Source organism: Anomaloglossus baeobatrachus, chromosome 5 (genome assembly GCF_048569485.1).
Source record: "Anomaloglossus baeobatrachus isolate aAnoBae1 chromosome 5, aAnoBae1.hap1, whole genome shotgun sequence".
Taxonomy (NCBI): domain Eukaryota; kingdom Metazoa; phylum Chordata; class Amphibia; order Anura; family Aromobatidae; genus Anomaloglossus; species Anomaloglossus baeobatrachus.
The window spans coordinates 59,744,106-59,761,116 of NC_134357.1; the positions used below are offsets into that span (position 1 = coordinate 59,744,106).

At 44.9% G+C, this 17,011-nt stretch overlaps 1 protein-coding gene across 2 annotated transcripts in view; it reads left to right on the forward strand.

Annotated features, from left to right (window-relative positions):
• Positions 1–17,011, forward strand: part of ADGRA1 (adhesion G protein-coupled receptor A1) — a 1,087,584-nt gene that overhangs the window by 362,512 nt on the left and 708,061 nt on the right. For both annotated transcript variants that reach the window (XM_075348547.1, XM_075348548.1), the window contains exon 11: positions 8,334–8,495. In XM_075348547.1, coding sequence (XP_075204662.1) covers positions 8,334–8,495 — 162 coding nt within the window. The remainder of the gene's footprint in view (positions 1–8,333; positions 8,496–17,011) is intronic.

Here is a 17,011-nt window from a genome sequence, read left to right on the forward strand (position 1 = left end):
AGTCTGCCTTTAGAGAGATCCTGTGAGCTGTGGACCAGGAAGTCACTCTGAGATCGATTGCTGGAATTTGCTGTGTGAAAGTTGTGTTGTATTGTTCCCTTCTTTATCCCTTTTTGGTTTGCCTCATGGGTCTGTCGCGGGCGGAGGAGGGGACGCTGTGCTCACCCACTGCTCGGGTCCAGCTGCGGCTGCTGCTGCTCGGTCGGTGGCTCGAGCGGTGGGCCAGATCCCGGGGACTCGAGCGGCGCTCCTCGCCCGTGAGTGAAAGGGGGTGGTTTGGTTTAGGGATATTGTCCGTGACGCCACCCACGGTTGTGGTGAGGTTGTGACACCACCGATGCTCTGGACGGGGATCCCGGGAGCGATGACAGGGAGCAGCTTGGATGTTGTTCTTCCCCTCCGTGGGTAGGGGGGTTGGTTGTCCCAGGGCCCGGTGAGGGAGGGATGGCAGGCGGGTTACGGGGCCTGGTGAGGTGCAGGGTCGCGGGGGCAGCGCGGTGCCGCACGACACGGTGGTACTCACTCAGCCAATGACGAATGCAAAGTCTCCGGTAAAACAAACGGCTGGATGGACGGGTCCCACAGACGGCTGCGGTGTTTTTCCCCTGACTCCAGGTTGGTAGTGTAAGTCCTTTCCTTCACCTTCGTGTACGCTCCTCCTGTGGTCCGGTTTCCAGCTGGCTCCCCGATTCGGTACCGGACGGGCCACTACCCTGTCCCAGCTACCTACGGTTCCACCAAGACTGTCTTCCCAGCCCCTGCAGACGGCCACTACCGTCTGCCTCACTGGCTACACGAGGGACCTAGGCTCCAACCTAGGCCCCAGTCTGCGTCTGCCTCTCTGCAGACCTCCTCTCTCTTCCTCTGCCTGGACCTGTCTCTGCTGGTTTTTGCCTCAGGCCAGCTAGATTCCTCGGTGGGCGTGCTTATCTGCCTGACTCCGCCCACCTGGTGTGTCTGTCTAAACCCGAGGGAAGAAATCAGGTCTCACTGGGGATGTCTGCTGTGAACTGCTGGGGGTGGGGGTGTGTGTGTGTTGTTACCTGTGGCCCCTGGCTTGTCCAGGGCGCCACAGGTCCATTCCACATTACTCCTATCTGTAGTATGGAGTGCCTTGTATGATTACTGTTTATTTTACCCCTGTCTGTCTTAGCCACTCTGTGCCTTTAACCTAGACTGGGACTAGTGTTCCTGCTGTCTTGTACACTAGACAGGGCTGTGTCCACGGAAAAACAGGGATCGGTACGTGAACGCTGCATGGGGTGAAAGAATCCATCTAGGGATGTCAGGGAGCTCAGGGCTTTTTAGGGCAAGTGTCAGGGGTTCCTTCCCTAATGGCAGTGTATCCCTTCTCCCAACCCGCCTTGGTGGAGCCCGACAACCTGAAGCCTATCGTGAGACAAGTTCACTGTCACCATCAAAGGCTCTGGTGAAGGCTGGGTAGGAACTTAGTAACTCTCAGGCTAAGCAGGGTTTTGGGAACACTGCCCCTACTTCGCCCTCCCCCCTCCATCACCGTACCATGACGCATGCCCAATAGTTAAATACATAGACTTGCTTTGTTATTTGGCATTTAATTTACTAAATAAATTGCATCTATAAGTAATTACTCTGCTGGCTGTTTGAGAGCTGCCTAATATAAGCTGTTCTAACTTCAGGCTGACATGGGCAGCTTTCTGAAATGCGTTGGGAATAAAAGAAAGAAAGGGAAACAGCATAATAGAAAGTGAATTGAGGAGAACTGCAATATATGATTTCAGTATATTAAGCTCCATAGATTATCGCAATGAAGTGACCAGCAATGGAAGCTAAAAGGCAAAATGGAAAGTGCAGAGGGAGCTAACGTCCCGGACAGAAACCACACTGGCCTGGCATATGTCTAAATGTTCGGGCGAGTATAGTACTAGAAATCATCACTTTCCAATTTGATCTTCTGGGTCCGGAAAAGTTGATTATCAAAAGTGAGCTACAATGGCAGAACGTCTCCAGGAGCATTTATTGTATGCTGAAGATGCGCTTCTACAGTCCCCAATGTGTTCATAAGTGTTCATTTGACTCTGTCTTAACCTTAGAAGCAGAGATGGAAGTATTGATTTACCAGCTTTAAGATTTTCATTCTGGAGAATCAATGAAGAAAATAAAAATATGACTGGCAAATTTAGCTTTAAAGGCCATGGATGCCTTTGACATTAATAAATATGATTTTCACATATGTTAGTGGTTACTTGTGCTAAGTTTCAGTCGGCAATCTTCATTCCTGTCAGACTTATGATATTTAGTTTGTAGCCTGATGAAAGCTTCAGCTTTTGTCTTGTGGGAGTGTACCTGACTGTAATGTAGGCTGGATGCGAGGTCTGTGTGCATACAGGAAGCTGCTGTCTTCACCAGCTCACATATCAGCAGCACAGCTTCTATACTGCACCTACTTTCTCTTCATATGCTTTCCTTCTTTTCTGTAGCCTGCTGTCACGCAGTGACTACCAGGGTTCTACCAGGAACACGGGAACCCCCGGCGAATGCCGTAACACAGAGGGTACACGTTACAACTGTGGGCCCTTTCGCTAGGGAAAGGGGAGCAGGGTCACCTCCTAAACTTATCTGAGACTGATTCCTGCACTCCGTATTGTCCCTATATGGGTTATTTCACCCTGTCACCGATCGCATGCCTATCCCTGTCTTTACCCGGGTTCAGCCCTGATTAGTGCATAGGGCAGTGTAAACGCTAGTCTCGCTCTAGGTTAAAGACACAGAGAGAATAGACAGACAGGGGTAAAATAAAAAGCAATCATACAAAGCACGCAAAACTACAAGAGATAATAATGAGGAACAGACCAGAGGGGAAAAACCAAAGAGAACTAAGGGAGGGAAAACAATACAACTTTCACACAGCAAATGTTCTCTGAATGGCTTCCTGGTCCATAGCTCACAGGTTCCCTCTAGATGAAAGCTAAGCAGAAACTATCACCGACGATTACCTGGACTAGGAGAGAAGTCTTTATAGCAGAGCTAATTTGGAATAGAGAACAGCTGACTATTGCTTACACTCAGAGTTTCAGGAGACCAGAGGATCTACTTAACCCTAGCAGCACTGGATAATGGAGAATCTGCACAGCCAGCAGTATTAACCTGAGCAAGTGTGTATGAAGCCCTGCACTGTGATCTCCTGACACCAGAAATAGGAGGGAACACTCTCCGCTTTGACACCTGCATTCACTGCACTCCCGCAGACTATATGCATTGTCTCCTATCTCCACAAAAGCTTCTTTTCATTTTACTACTGTTATCGCTAATAGAGGAAAGAAGGGGAAGAGCATAGAAAGCCGTCAGGAGCAGGAGCTCTGATGGATTTGTAACCTTTTGGAAAAGCATTCAGTCAGCCCAAGGTACTTACAGATAGAACATTTTTATTGAAGACTTTAAAGAAAGCTGCTTAACTTTACATTCTAGAAGCAAATGAATAAAAAAAATGTATATATAGCCTTTAAAGTATAGAGTAAAATAACACAGGTATTCTATTACTGCTCTGTCTTTCACATAGAAAATTACTTTACTCTTTCAAATTCAGCAGAATGTTTTTCAACTAGACTGTATGTGAGCTAAAGGCCTCACTTTTGGTATAGTTAATGGAAGGCCAATAGCATTCAATAGTTTTCTTCTGTACCTGTATGCCTTTGCTACTATATTATGCAAATTAATTCTCCATCAGGAGGAAGAAAAGAGGTTCTCTAAGACTAAGGGCGGCTTTGCACACTACGACATCGCAGGTGCGATGTCGGTGGGGTCAAATTGAAAGTGACGCACATCCGGCATCGCATGAGACATCGTAGTGTGTAAAGCCTAGATGATACGATTTTACGAGCGCAAAATCGTCGTAATCGTATCATCGCTGCAGCGTCGGCGTAATCCATAATTACGCTGACGCGACGGTCCGATGTGGTTCCTCGTTCCTGCGGCAGCACACATCGCTGTGTGTGAAGTCGCAGGAGCGAGGAACATCTCCTACCGGCGTCACCGCGGCTTCCGTAGGATATGCGGAAGGAAGGAGGTGGGCAGGATGTTTACATCCTGCTCATCTCCGCCCCTCCGCCGCTATTGGTCGCCTGCCGTGTGACGTCGCTATGACGCCGCACGACCCGCTCCCTTAGGAAGGAGGCGGGGCGATGGCCAGAGCGACGGTCGCAGGGCGGGTGAGTGCGTGTGAAGCTGGCGTAGCGATAATTTTCGCTACGCCAGCTATCACACGATATCGTACCTGCGACGGGGGCGGGGACTATCGCGTGCGACATCGCAGCATCGGCTTGCGATGTCGCAACGTGCAAAGCCCGCCTAAAAGTCAATGTCCAACCCATTAAAGGGAACTTGTCAGTAAGATCTACCATCCTAAACTGTCTATTTGGACATTACGATCATAGAAAGTTTTGTTAGTAGTGTGAGACATGTAGTTTAAGAGAGCAGTCTGTCAGTCATTATATTTCTCACCCCATTCCATTTACAGTAAGCTCTGGAGGCAGATTCTCAGAGACATCCAGGAAATTTAACAGCTCATTTACATATTAAGAAGCACTTGGATTTCTTGCAAATAAGACATCAAATCACAAATATCAAGATATCATTTTATTCGGATTTCTATGACCTGCATGCCCATATAAATGGCATAGAAGGGTTGATACTACTGACAGATTCTCTTTAACAGTATCAGTAGGTAGCAGTCGAGCGACAGGTTTCTACCTCCTGGACGCAAGTTTATTTGCCTACTTTTTTTCCCAGTGAGCATTGCATGGCTTAGTAATGTGGTTGTCCACTACTTTAACATTAATGACTAGAGATGATCGAATACTTAGATTATTCGGCTCCGCGAATATTTTCCGAATACATCGCCGCTATTCGCGAATATTCAATGCGCAATGTAAGTCTATGGGATACCCGAATAAAAAATATTCGGTACTATTCGGGTTTCCTATAGACTTACATTGCGCATCGAATAGTCGAATAGCGGCGAGGTATTCGGAAAATATTTGCAAAGCCGAATATTTGAGGTATTCGATCATCCCTATTAATGGCCTATCCCTAGAATTGGTCATCAATGTCTGATTAGCAGGGATCCGACACCCAGCACCTCCGCTAATCAGTCGTCGTCGGTGCAGGCCACCGGAAATGCTCAGGTCAGGAGCTCCTCGTCAACTGATAGCGGCCGTGGCCGGGTACTGCACATCCACCTAATATTGATTTCAATGGGAGGTGGATGTACAGTACCCGGCCGCGAACGCTATCAGAAGACGAGGCAGCTCTGATACTGAGCAGTTCCATCTGCCACCCCAGGCACCAACAACAGTTGATTGGCGTGGATGCAAGGTGTTTGACCCCCCGACCAATCATACATTGATGACCTATCCTAAGGAAATGCCATTAATGTAAAAGTGGTGGACAACCTCTTGAAGTCTACCCTAAAAAAAAATAAATAGTCTACCTATGTCAACTAGTGGTCTCCACAAGAAGGGACGAGACCTCCAATACTTGATATAGACACAAGTTTTTGCTTTGCTTTTTGGATTCTTTATGAATCACTGACAAAAAAATGGCCTCCATCTCAGTTTGCATTATGAAGTCAACAACCCTAATAGATTTGCTAACACATATCTCCACGTAAAATAGATTTGGTCTGAAAGAGCTTGGCCACTGGTTCGTTAATCCCTTGTTGGCATATTAGAAGCATCTGTAATGAAAACCAGGCATCATTACACCACTGAAGAACAGACAACAGTGCAAAACCAACAATAGATAATTAATTTGTTGGGCATAACAGTTCACACATGAAATTTTTCCTTTGCCCTGTTTTTTTTAGGGGCAGAAATGGGAATTTATGTGTTAATTATTGGAGCCGCACGGATCCAGACTTGCTTACCAGCGCAATTTTATCTCATCAGTTTCACAACGTTCGCCCTCTTTATATCAAATACACGTCTAGAGATGACATCTCCTTTTCAAATACATTTCCCACTATTTTATTAAACATGAATAAAAGCTTCATGCATTTATTAAAATGTCTGTATTTCTAAAATAATGATGCTTTCTGAATGCAAATTGTAGTGGAAATGCAGAACAGAATTGCTGGGGGCTGGAGTTCTGAAAATAGCAAGCGCCATTCAGCAAATAAAAAAAAAATTAGAAAGTAATAGAAAAAAATAAGAGAGAAAAAAATAAAAAAACAAAAACCACAACAATCCGGCCAATTGGGAGTAAAGTAATAATAAGGCATTAATGCAGAATAATGGTGAGGTCGGTATGAAAAGTACAGTGCCTTGCGATAGTATTCGCCCCCTTGAATTTTTCAACCTTTTCCCACATTTCAGGCTTCAAACATAAAGATGAAAATTTTTAATGTTCTGGTGAAGAATCAACAACAAGTGGGACACAATTCTGAAGGTGAATGATATTTATTGCTTATTTTAAACTTTTGTGAAAAATAAAAAAACTGAAAATTGGGGCGTGCAATATTATTCATCCCCTTTAAGTTAATACTTTGCAGCGCCCCCTTTTGCTGCGATTACAGCTGTAGTCGCTTGGGGTATGTGTCTATCAGTTTTGCACATCGAGAGACTGAAATTCTTGCCCATTCTTCCTTTGTAAATAGCTCGAGCTGAGTGAGGTTGGATGGAGAGCGTTTGTAAACAGCAGTTTTCAGCTCTTTCCACAGATTTTCGATTGGGTTCAGGTCTGGACTGTGACTTGGCCATTCTAACACCTGGATACGTTTAGTTGTGAACCATTCCATTGTAGATTTTGTTTTATGTTTTGGATCATTGTCTTGTTGAAAGACAAATCTACGTGCCAGTCTCAGGTCTTTTGCAGACTCCAACAGGTTTTCTTCAAGAATGGTCCTGTATTTGGCTCCATCCATCTTCCCATCAATTTTAACCATCTTCCCTGTCCCTGCTAAAGCAAATCAGTCCCAAACCATGATGCTGCCACCACCATGTTTGACAGTGGGGATGGTGTGTTCAGGGTGATGAGCTGTGTTGCTTTTACGCCAAACATATTGTTTGGGATTGTGCCCACAAAGTTCGATTTTAGTTTCATCTGACCAGAGCAGCTTCTTCCACATGTGTGCTGTGTCTTCCAGGTGGCTTGTGGCAAACTTTAAACAACACTTTTTATGGATATCTTTGAGAAATGGCTTTCTTCTTGCCACTCTCCCATAAAGGCCAGATTTGTGCAGTGTACGACTGATTATTGTCCTATGGACAGACGCTCCCACCTCAGCTGTAGACGTCTGCAGTTCATCCATAGTAATCATGGGTCTCTTGGCTGCATCTCTGATCAGTGTTCTCCTTGTTTGAGATGAAAGCTTGGATGGACGGCCGGGTCTTGGTAGATTTGCAGTGGTATGATACTCCTTCCATTTCAATATCATCACTTGCACAATGCTTCTTGGGATGTTTAAAGTTTTGGAAATCTTTTTGCACCTAAATCTGCCTTTAAACCTCTCCACAACAGTATCACGGACCTGCCTGTTGTGTTCCTTAGTCTTCATGATGCTCTCTGTGCTTTAAACACAACACTGAGACTATCACAGAGCAGGTGCATTTATACGGAGACTTGATTACACACCGGTGGCTTATATTTATCATCATCAGTCATTTAGGACAACATTGGATCAATCAGAGATCCTCAATGAACTTCTGGAGTGAGTTTGCTGCACTGAAAGTAAAGGGGATGAATAATATTGCACGCCCCAATTTTCAGTTTTTTATTTTTTACAAAATTTTAAAATAAGCAATAAATTTCGTTCAACTTCACAATTGTGTCCCACTTGTTGTTGATTCTTCACCATAACATTAAAATTTGTACCTTTTATGTTTGAAGGCTGAAATGTGGAAAAAGGTTGAAAAATTCAAGGGGGCAGAATACTTTCGCAAGGCACTGTATCTTTTCACATTGCGTCAAGCATAGAAGGGCTGGGATAAAAAATTAAGTAAGAGACTTTAGTTATGAATTGTTTCTCCACAGACATTATACTAGTAATTAAAATCATTTATAGTGTTATTCCATCTCCAAGATCCTATATCAATATGAAGGAGGGGTAATATTAATAATACTATTAGCAAATACCTCCAATTAGAAATGTAGTATAGTTCTCCTGATTAGCTATGTAACTTACTTCATGTGCAGGGCATTACAGTAGCTTAGGAATCCATAGTTGCGACTATATTTGTAAACACTTGGAACTATTTGCCACCGCAAACCGTACGTATTGTTTTAACTGCTGAATAATAGTAATTCATTAGATTTCTTTTATTAATTGCATTACATGCACTTATTCTTTCGTCTTACAGCTTGGAGAAATTATTATTGAAATTGCAAGTAACATCATGTCAGTAAAAGATCAAGTTTTGTGGATGGCCCAAAATGACGGCAAAGCTTGCACCAGAATAGTGCGCTGCGTGGAGCAGATATCTGGGCTGTTGTTAAACGGGAAAACACAAGTCTTGTCAAAGGTGAGTTTCTTACTTTGATCTCACAAATAAACCTACCCTGTTTATTAGTGAATTAGAATCAATAATTAGCATTGTATGCTTTCATTGCAAGTAGATCAAACATATTAAAAGGGACGCATAATTTTGGTCACGAATATCTACATTTTTTAAATTCAAACAATAGTGTCCCCATAGATTCCCCTATGCCAGTGAACATGGACCTTGGATCTACTATGATAATGTCATGCGCTGTCTGGATCAGAACACGTGGATTATGACAACAGCATCGGACTCTGTTTAGATTGTAGAGTCCGACCGGCAACCTGGTCTCTCTTAAGTGCTCAGCTTTGCTGGTCGTCGGCTGAGTTATTCCACTGCTCCCAGCCGTGCAGAAGTTAATACTTTTTGGAGCAGTGTGCAATTCTTCTGAGAGCCGGGTTGCTAATTACCTTCCACAGCTGGTCTCCTCCTATTTAAGGCTGGGGAGTGTAGTAGGAGATCGCCGAAGACAGCTTCAGTTTAGCTCAAGTGATCCCAGTCTCAGTGGTTATTCCATTCATGGTGATCTATAGTTGTTATTCTGCGTGGTGTGAACGTTCCCCTGTTGTTAGTTTATTCCCTACCCATTTTGTTATTCCCCCATACACACATTGTCTCCCCATTGTGTTTGAGTACAGTGTGTACGAGGTTTCATTCTCCCTTTTCTGTGTCTTTTCTGTGGGGGTTTTGTTACTGGGTTCCCAGTGCACTCCCAGGGTGGGGGGAGTAAGATCATGCTTGGACAGCAGTCAGGGTCACGCTGGGGGCTCAGACCTGGATACTATTAACCTTACCTCCGAGAGAAGGGACAGCTCAGGGTCTCGAGTCTGAGGGCCTGCCTAGGAGCGCCTGTTCCATCATCAGTACATATCCCGTGAAAGGTAATCCACAAAAAAAAAGGAAAAAAATCCAGCACTTCTGGAAAATGAGCTTTTATTTCTTCAGATTAAAATAAATCAAACAATGAAAAAATAGTGGTTTACGCGTTTTGAGGCCAAATGCCTCTTAATTATATCCTCAATCAGGTGATTAAAAAATTATTTGGCCTCGAAATGAGTAAACCGCTTATTCCCTTGCTTGATTTATTTTAATCTGAATAAATTAAAGTTAATTTTTCAGAAGTGCTGGATTTTTGTTTCTGAGGATTATCATAGTGGTCTAACGAAGAAGGAGATCCATGGTCTATGTTTGTATAGGGGAATCTATAGGGACACTATTATTTGAATTGGCTAAGAAAAATTTTATTATTATGATTATTGTTGTGGAACCTTTCACCCAGTGCATTCTTACTGGACAGGTGAGGTGAACTTTTTTTCTTATTGTTCTAGACTACTATGGATCCAGGTGGTGGACTTATGTGATTTATTTTATTGGTCTTCATGTGTGTCTATCCATGTATCTATCTAAAAGAATAACTTTTTTCTTCAGATTTTTCAATTCATTGTCACACAAGGACTTGAGAAAGGTCCGGTGGGGCAAGGCGAGACACACAACAAACAGAGATTTCACCACAACAAACAAGTGGTACAGCGGTGACACTTTAACAATGGTGGGCCCTAGCGCTAATGAGAGGAAGATGGGATACCACCTTCACTCACCTGCAGCTGTACCCTACTTTCCTAGCCAGCCCCTATACAGATTCCGAACATGTCGCCAAGCAGGATATCTGAAGCCCTGAGATACCCTGTAATAAGACTGACTAGTGAGCTGGCAGGTGAGGATTGGTAGTACCACCACTGCACTGATACAACAAGAGGGGAAGGTATGACTCACAGGGGAAACAACAAAGGATAAAGCCCAACTTAACAGCTGCAGTCAGACACCAGGATTGCAGCCTACATCGCTTCACTGCAACAAGGGCTCCAGCAGATCCTTCTACCTCGAGGCCTAGCTTTAGAATGAATCAGAATAACCAGCACCCTCTTCTGGGAGATGAGACCATATATAGAGGAAAGGAGTGGTCCCTTACTGGAAACACCAGAGGCCAGGAGTCAGAGTCTGCTGCAAAATAAAACTGACATTAACCCTTTAAGCACCATAGGAAAGGGAATTACATTTTATGTGAGAGTTTCAGATGGCAAAGAGGATCTAGGCCAGAGTCTCTATCGCAAGTCTCTAGATGCAGACAGACGACTGTGACAATCATCCTGTACTTGTGAAGTAAAATCATTGATTGAGTGGGTATATTCTGAGTGCTTCTTCCTCCCTACTCTAAAGACTATGAATTTTGTAGGGGATGACTAAAGGGGGCTTTACACGTTAGCGATATCGCTAGCAATTTCTAGCGATAGCGAGCGTGTAAGTACCCGCCCCCGTCGCGCATGCGATTGTTTGTGATCGCTGCCGTAGCGAACATTATCGCTACGCAGCGTCACACATACTTACCTGGTCGGCGGCGTCGCTGTGACTGCCGAACAATCCCTCCTTCAAGGGGGAGGGACGTTCGGCATCACAGCGACGTCACCGCAACATCACACAGCGACCGGCCAATCAAAGCAGAGGGGCGGAGATGAGCAGGATGTAACATCCCGCCCACCTCCTTTCTTCCTCATTGGGGCCGGCGGCAGGTAAGGAGACGTTCCTCGCTCCTGTGGTGTTACACATAGCGATGTGTGCTGCCGCATGAGCGATGAACCACAACGCTAAACAACCCTTACCGATTTTTGACTTTGGGACGACCTCTCCTTGGTGAACGATTTTCACCATTTTTGAGGTCGCCTAAGGTCGCTAGTAAGTATTACACGCTGCGATATCGTTAATGACGCCGGATGTGCGTCACTAACAACTTGACCCCGGCGACCAAACATTAACGATATCGTAGCGTGTAAAGCCCCCTTAAGACTATGTGCACATGGTGCATTTTTTATGCAGATTTTGATGTGTTTTTTGAGGAGAATTCTGCACCAAAATCTGCATGCCTATCCTGAAGCCAGCAAAGTCTATGAGATTACTGAGGTTTTGTGCACCTAACGTTACTTTTTTTCCCTGGCAGATTTTGGTGCAGAAAAAGTCTGCAGCATGTCAATTGTTGGGACGTGTTTTCTTGCGTTTTTTTAGCTCTTCCAACCATTGACTTCACAAAAAAAAACCATGAAAAAAACGCACCAAAAATGCATGCGCTTTTCAGTATGTTTTTGGTGCGTTTTTCTGCCAGAAGGTGCAGATTTCATGCAGAAAATGTCTGCACCAGAACTGCAGCGTGTGCATATACCCTAAAGGTGCCGATACTCAGATTAAATTATCGGGGTTTTTTTAACCATAACCAATCTTTGGGTAATATTTATTGTTTTTGCCAGTCGATCAAAAGTCAGCAATGTTTTAAAAAGTTGGACTTGCGGTATATCTTTTTTTTTTTCTCAAGTGATCATGACCATTCATGACCATTTCCACAAAGGTCCTTTATTAAAAGCACAAGGGTACTTTAAACGACTGTATAGCATGTCGACTAAAATGTGCATGGACTTTCAGTGAAATGAAACAGTCAACTGTTGATCAGTCTATTTCTATCCATTGTGTATGGTATGGCTGTCTTGGAGGTTGGAGGGTTTATAAACTCTTAAGGGTGCTTTACACGCTGCGACATCGCTATGCAATGTGTGATGCCGCAGAAACGAGGAACAACCTGCGGCATGCCCCACCACCGATATTTGGTAAAGGAGCGACGTGTCAACGATCACCGATTTTTGACGTTTTTTCGATCGTTGAACGTCGCTCTTAGCTATCACACGCTGTGATGTCGCTAACGGCGCCGGATGTGCGTCACAACCACCGTGACCCCGACGATATATCGTTAGCGATGTCACAGCGTGTAAAGCATTCTTTAGAAGAAAGATCAAAAGAACGTATAGACCTAGCCTGATCGTTTCATGCACACCCCCTGCCAATACGTGTGTAAATTCAAGCATTCGTAGAATATAGTAGAATGTTACACTAAGGTGGGCTTTGCACACTACGACATCGCAGGTGCGATGTCGGTGGGGTCAAATAGAAAGTGACGCACATCCGGCGTCGCTCTCGATATCGTAGTGTGTAAATCCTTTTTGATATGATTAACGAGCGGAAAAGCGTTGAAATCGTATGATCGGTGTAGCGTCGGTCATTTCCATAATTTCGGAAGGACCGATGTTACGATGTTGTTCCTTGTTTCTGCGGCAGCACACATCGCTGTGTGAAGCCGCAGGATTGAGGAACATCTCCTACCTGCGTCCTGCGGCTCACGCCGGCTATGCGGAAGGACAGAGGTGGGCGGGATGTTTACGTCCCGCTCATCTCCGCCCCTCCACTTCTATTGGCCGCCTGCCGTGTGACGTCGCTATGACGCCGCTCGACCCGCCCCCATAATAAGGAGGCGGGTCGCCGGCCAGAGCGACGTCGCAGGGCAGGTGAGTGCATGTGAAGCTGCTGTAGCGATAATGTTCGCTACGGCAGCTATCACAAGATATCGCAGCTGCGACGGGGGCGGGGACTATCGTGCTCGGCATCGCAAGCATCGGCTTGCGATGTCGTAGTGTGCAAAGTGCCCCTAAGAGTTCAGGAACTTCCAGACCATCACAGTCAGGCTCGGACTGGCCCACCGGAGAACAGGAGAATCCTCTGGGGGGGTCCTCTGCAGTAATATATCACTTACCCGCAAAACATGATCCGTATTTGGCACAATACACTTGTTTCACCATGTACAGACAAAGGAAGCGTCTCATCATTCATTTTACAAACTACCCAGTATATTATTATATATGAAGCAGAGGTACATTTGTGACTGTAATATTTGCCTGTAGTTCATCAGTGGGACCCTAGAGTCAATGTTATTGATGGCACCCTGCTGTCCCAGTCTAACACTGATCACAGTCATAGGATAAAATTGAAATTTCTGAAAGCCACTTTAGCTCCAAACTTGTTACGGACGACTCCCGTTATTAGGAAGGAAGGTAGCTGCTGCTGGAGCTCTTGCTTTATGCAGTGCTGTTAGTGGAAGCATTCCTGGCTGCAGCCGTGGTTGTCTGGCCGCAGCAGTGAAGTATGGTGTTATATCCTTTTGTTGAGTCCCTTGTTTGTCTACGTTCCCTTATTTTTTATTAGTGCAATGGTGGGACTAGTGTCTTTCGACGGCCATCGCACTAGTGAGGGTGAGTACAGGGCTAGCGATTGCATTAGGTATCCTGCTTGGCGATGGGGTGAAAGAACCCGTATAGAGATGCTAGGGAGCTCAGGGAACAGTTCAGGTAAGTTCAGGAGGTGTCCCCTTGCCCCTCTCCCTTGCAGCATGACCCACCATTGTTAATGTGTCCCCGGAGTATCCTGTCTGTGAAGGCGCTCAATGGGGGCTCCTTGTTGTTGGGTAGAACCCCGGTAGCCACATTGTGACAAAAAATAGTGAATAATGCTGATGTTGACACAATTTTTCATCACAAGGTCATGGATTGTTTTTCTTCGATTGAGAAGCCGATCAATGGGAACCCACTTTCTGGAATGACGAATCTCCATCTGACGAATCCTCCTTCCTTAATTGCATATTGCCAGCTGTGAAGTTTCTTAAAAGAGATTTTCCTAGTTGAAATGAAAGGAAATCTTAATAAATACACCCTTAAAATGTTTTGCCAAGTTTGATCGAAAAGCATTTGTTAGGTCAGACCTCAGCCCTATCAAACGTCAAGAACTGGAATGGCAACCACAAACTTGGCCACTATCAGTGCTCGGCCATGTTATAGATCGTTTAGCTCAATTTTCAAGATCCTTTATGATACCAGCAAGTGTGAGAGTTTGTCCCCTAAACAATAGGTAATAAAAGTATGATTACTGGGATCATAAGAAGAGGGGTACCAAAGTCCACGACTGGAAAGCTAAACATCATGCAGAATATTCTTTCTGCACATGATACAATAGATCTTTTCCAGCTTTAACAATAACTTGGCTGACCTCAACTTTCAGCAAAGTCGTTTAGCTGATGCTTGCTATCAATTAACCTGGTAATTGGGCTATAATGGTATGTATCTTGCCTCTAAAGTGTTTTCACATCATAATACTACAGAGAGCCATTTGCCTGTATGGTTTTGATTATGATAAAAGAGGGCAGAGGTAGCCAAGCAGAGGATATGCTTAGCAATTTTTTTTCTAGCTTCATCTCTACAGTGCTAAAATGAAATGCCTAGAACTGTGAGCTGCCGGCATTGATTAGTCCCTTAGAAAGCCGCAAAATCCAATACCGTTGTTGACTCCTCATTTCTGGCCATTGGAGTTTTCTTAACCTTCTGGTTTGCATTAACCTTTCATTTCTTGCACACACCCAATGATTCATATATTAAATATTTACTTTATAGTTTGCACCGTATATTAGAGGAATATTACACATAGGGTTCTTAAAAAGATAAAAGCAGATGGTAAACATTAAAATAACTTTTTTTTTCAGGAATGTTGGATCTGTAGTATGCAAGAGGTGGTGAAAGTTTAAAAAAAGTACTATTAAATTCCTTGTATTTTACATTATATGTAAGACCTATACTTTTGACATTATAGTTGTCAACATCCACTTCATTAGGGGGTTCAGTCCCTTAAATCAGCCCAAATTCTAAGACCAATAGCCTAACGAGTGATAAATAATAGCGCAAAGTGCTTCAAAACCGGAGATTTAAGCAAAGGGCTTGCCAAGGGCTACGATAGGGATGACTTATCCTTAGGATAGGTCATAAATATCATACTGGTAGGGTTGAACAAGTTCAGTGCCTTGCAAAAGTATTCGGCCCCTTTGAATTTTTCAACCTTTTCCCACATTTTAGGCTTCATTTTAATGTTATGGTGAAGAATCAACAACAAGTGGGACACAGTTGAGAAGTTGAACGAAATTTATTGCTTATTTTAAACTTTTATAAAAAATAATAAACTGAAAATTGGGGCGTGCAATATTATTCGGCCCCTTTAAGTTAATACTTTGTAGCACCACCTTTTGCTGCGATTACAGCTGCAAGTCACTTGGGGTATGTCTCTATCAGTTTTGCACATCGAGAGACTGAATTTCTTGCCCATTCTTCCTTTGTAAACAGCTGTAGCTGAGTGAGGTTGGATGGAGGCGTTTGTGAACAGCAGTTTTCAGCTCTTTCAACAGATTCTCGATTGGATTCAGGTCTGGACTGTGACTTGGCCATTCTAACACCTGGATAAGTTTATTTGTGAACCATTCCATTGTAGATTTTGCTTTATGTTTTGGATCATTGTCTTGTTGAAAGACAAATCTCTGTCCCAGTCTCAGATCTTTTGCAGACTCCAACAGGTTTTCTTCAAGAATGGTCCTGTATTTGGCTCCATCCATCTTCCCATCAATTTTAACCATCTTCCCTGTCTCTGCTGAAGAAAAGCAGGCCCAAACCACAGTGCTGCCACCACCATGTTTGACAGTGGGGATGTTCAGGTTGATAAGCTCTGATGCTTTTACGCCAAACATATCCTTTGGCATTGTGCCCAAAAGTTCGATTTTGGTTTCATCTGACCAGAGCACCTTCTTCCACATGTTTGGTGTGTCTCCCAGGTGGCTTGTGGAAAACTTTAAACAACACTTTTTATGGATATCTTTGAGAAATGTCTTTCTTCTTGCCACTCTTCCATAATGGCCAGATTTGTGCAGTGTACGACTGATTATTGTCCTATGGGCAGACTCTCCCGCCTCAGCTGTAGATCTCTGAAGTTCATCCAGAGTGATCATGGGCTGTTACGAGGGGGACCCGGGGAAGCGTGCCAAGATGGGAAATGGACTGCTTCCGCCGGTCAAGGTCCACTGTGCGGTGTAAGGGACCGCCGCTATGGTGGGTGAAGAGTGAGCGGGTTGCTGCTAGCGATCGTCTGGAATGTCACAGACGATCTATGTACACCGATCTGCCCTAACCCGTGAGGGTTGTATGGCACAGATCTCACGTCTCGGTGTACCTGTTGCACGGGGAAGCACAGAGGTGCCCACGCACGTGTGCCAGTGGAAGTCACGAGAATATGGCATGAGGGTAGCACAGAGGTGCCCACGCAAGTGTGCTTTCAATAAGCAGGTGAGTCCAATGGAGACTTGAGGAGCTCACCTGGGACAGGAACACGGCCTGTTGACGGGGGTACTGCCGGAGCAGCAAGGCAGGAACACGGCCTGCAAACGAGGTACTGCCGGAGCAGCAAGGGCCAAGCCCACAAGAGAAAGTAATGCCTGAGCAGTGGCGTGGCAGCACGCTGCCAGACATCCAAACATAGAAGGACGGTCGCGCGCCGCCATGATGGCAGGGGGAGCTTTTAAGGAGGTGCAGCTCCACCCGAGGGCGGGCGCGAGGCGGAGATGACGGACTTGACCCAATCAGGGTCCACGACGTCCCAGCCTGGCCAGTCAGGATTGACCACGTCACCAGCCTTGTCATCAAGCCGTGTGACGTCAGTGAGCGAATCAGGACCCACCACGCATTGCACATGCTCACCCTCCTGCCTCTGGGAAATAGAGGCGGGATCCTCGGTCTCACAATGTGCAGAGATAACGGGAA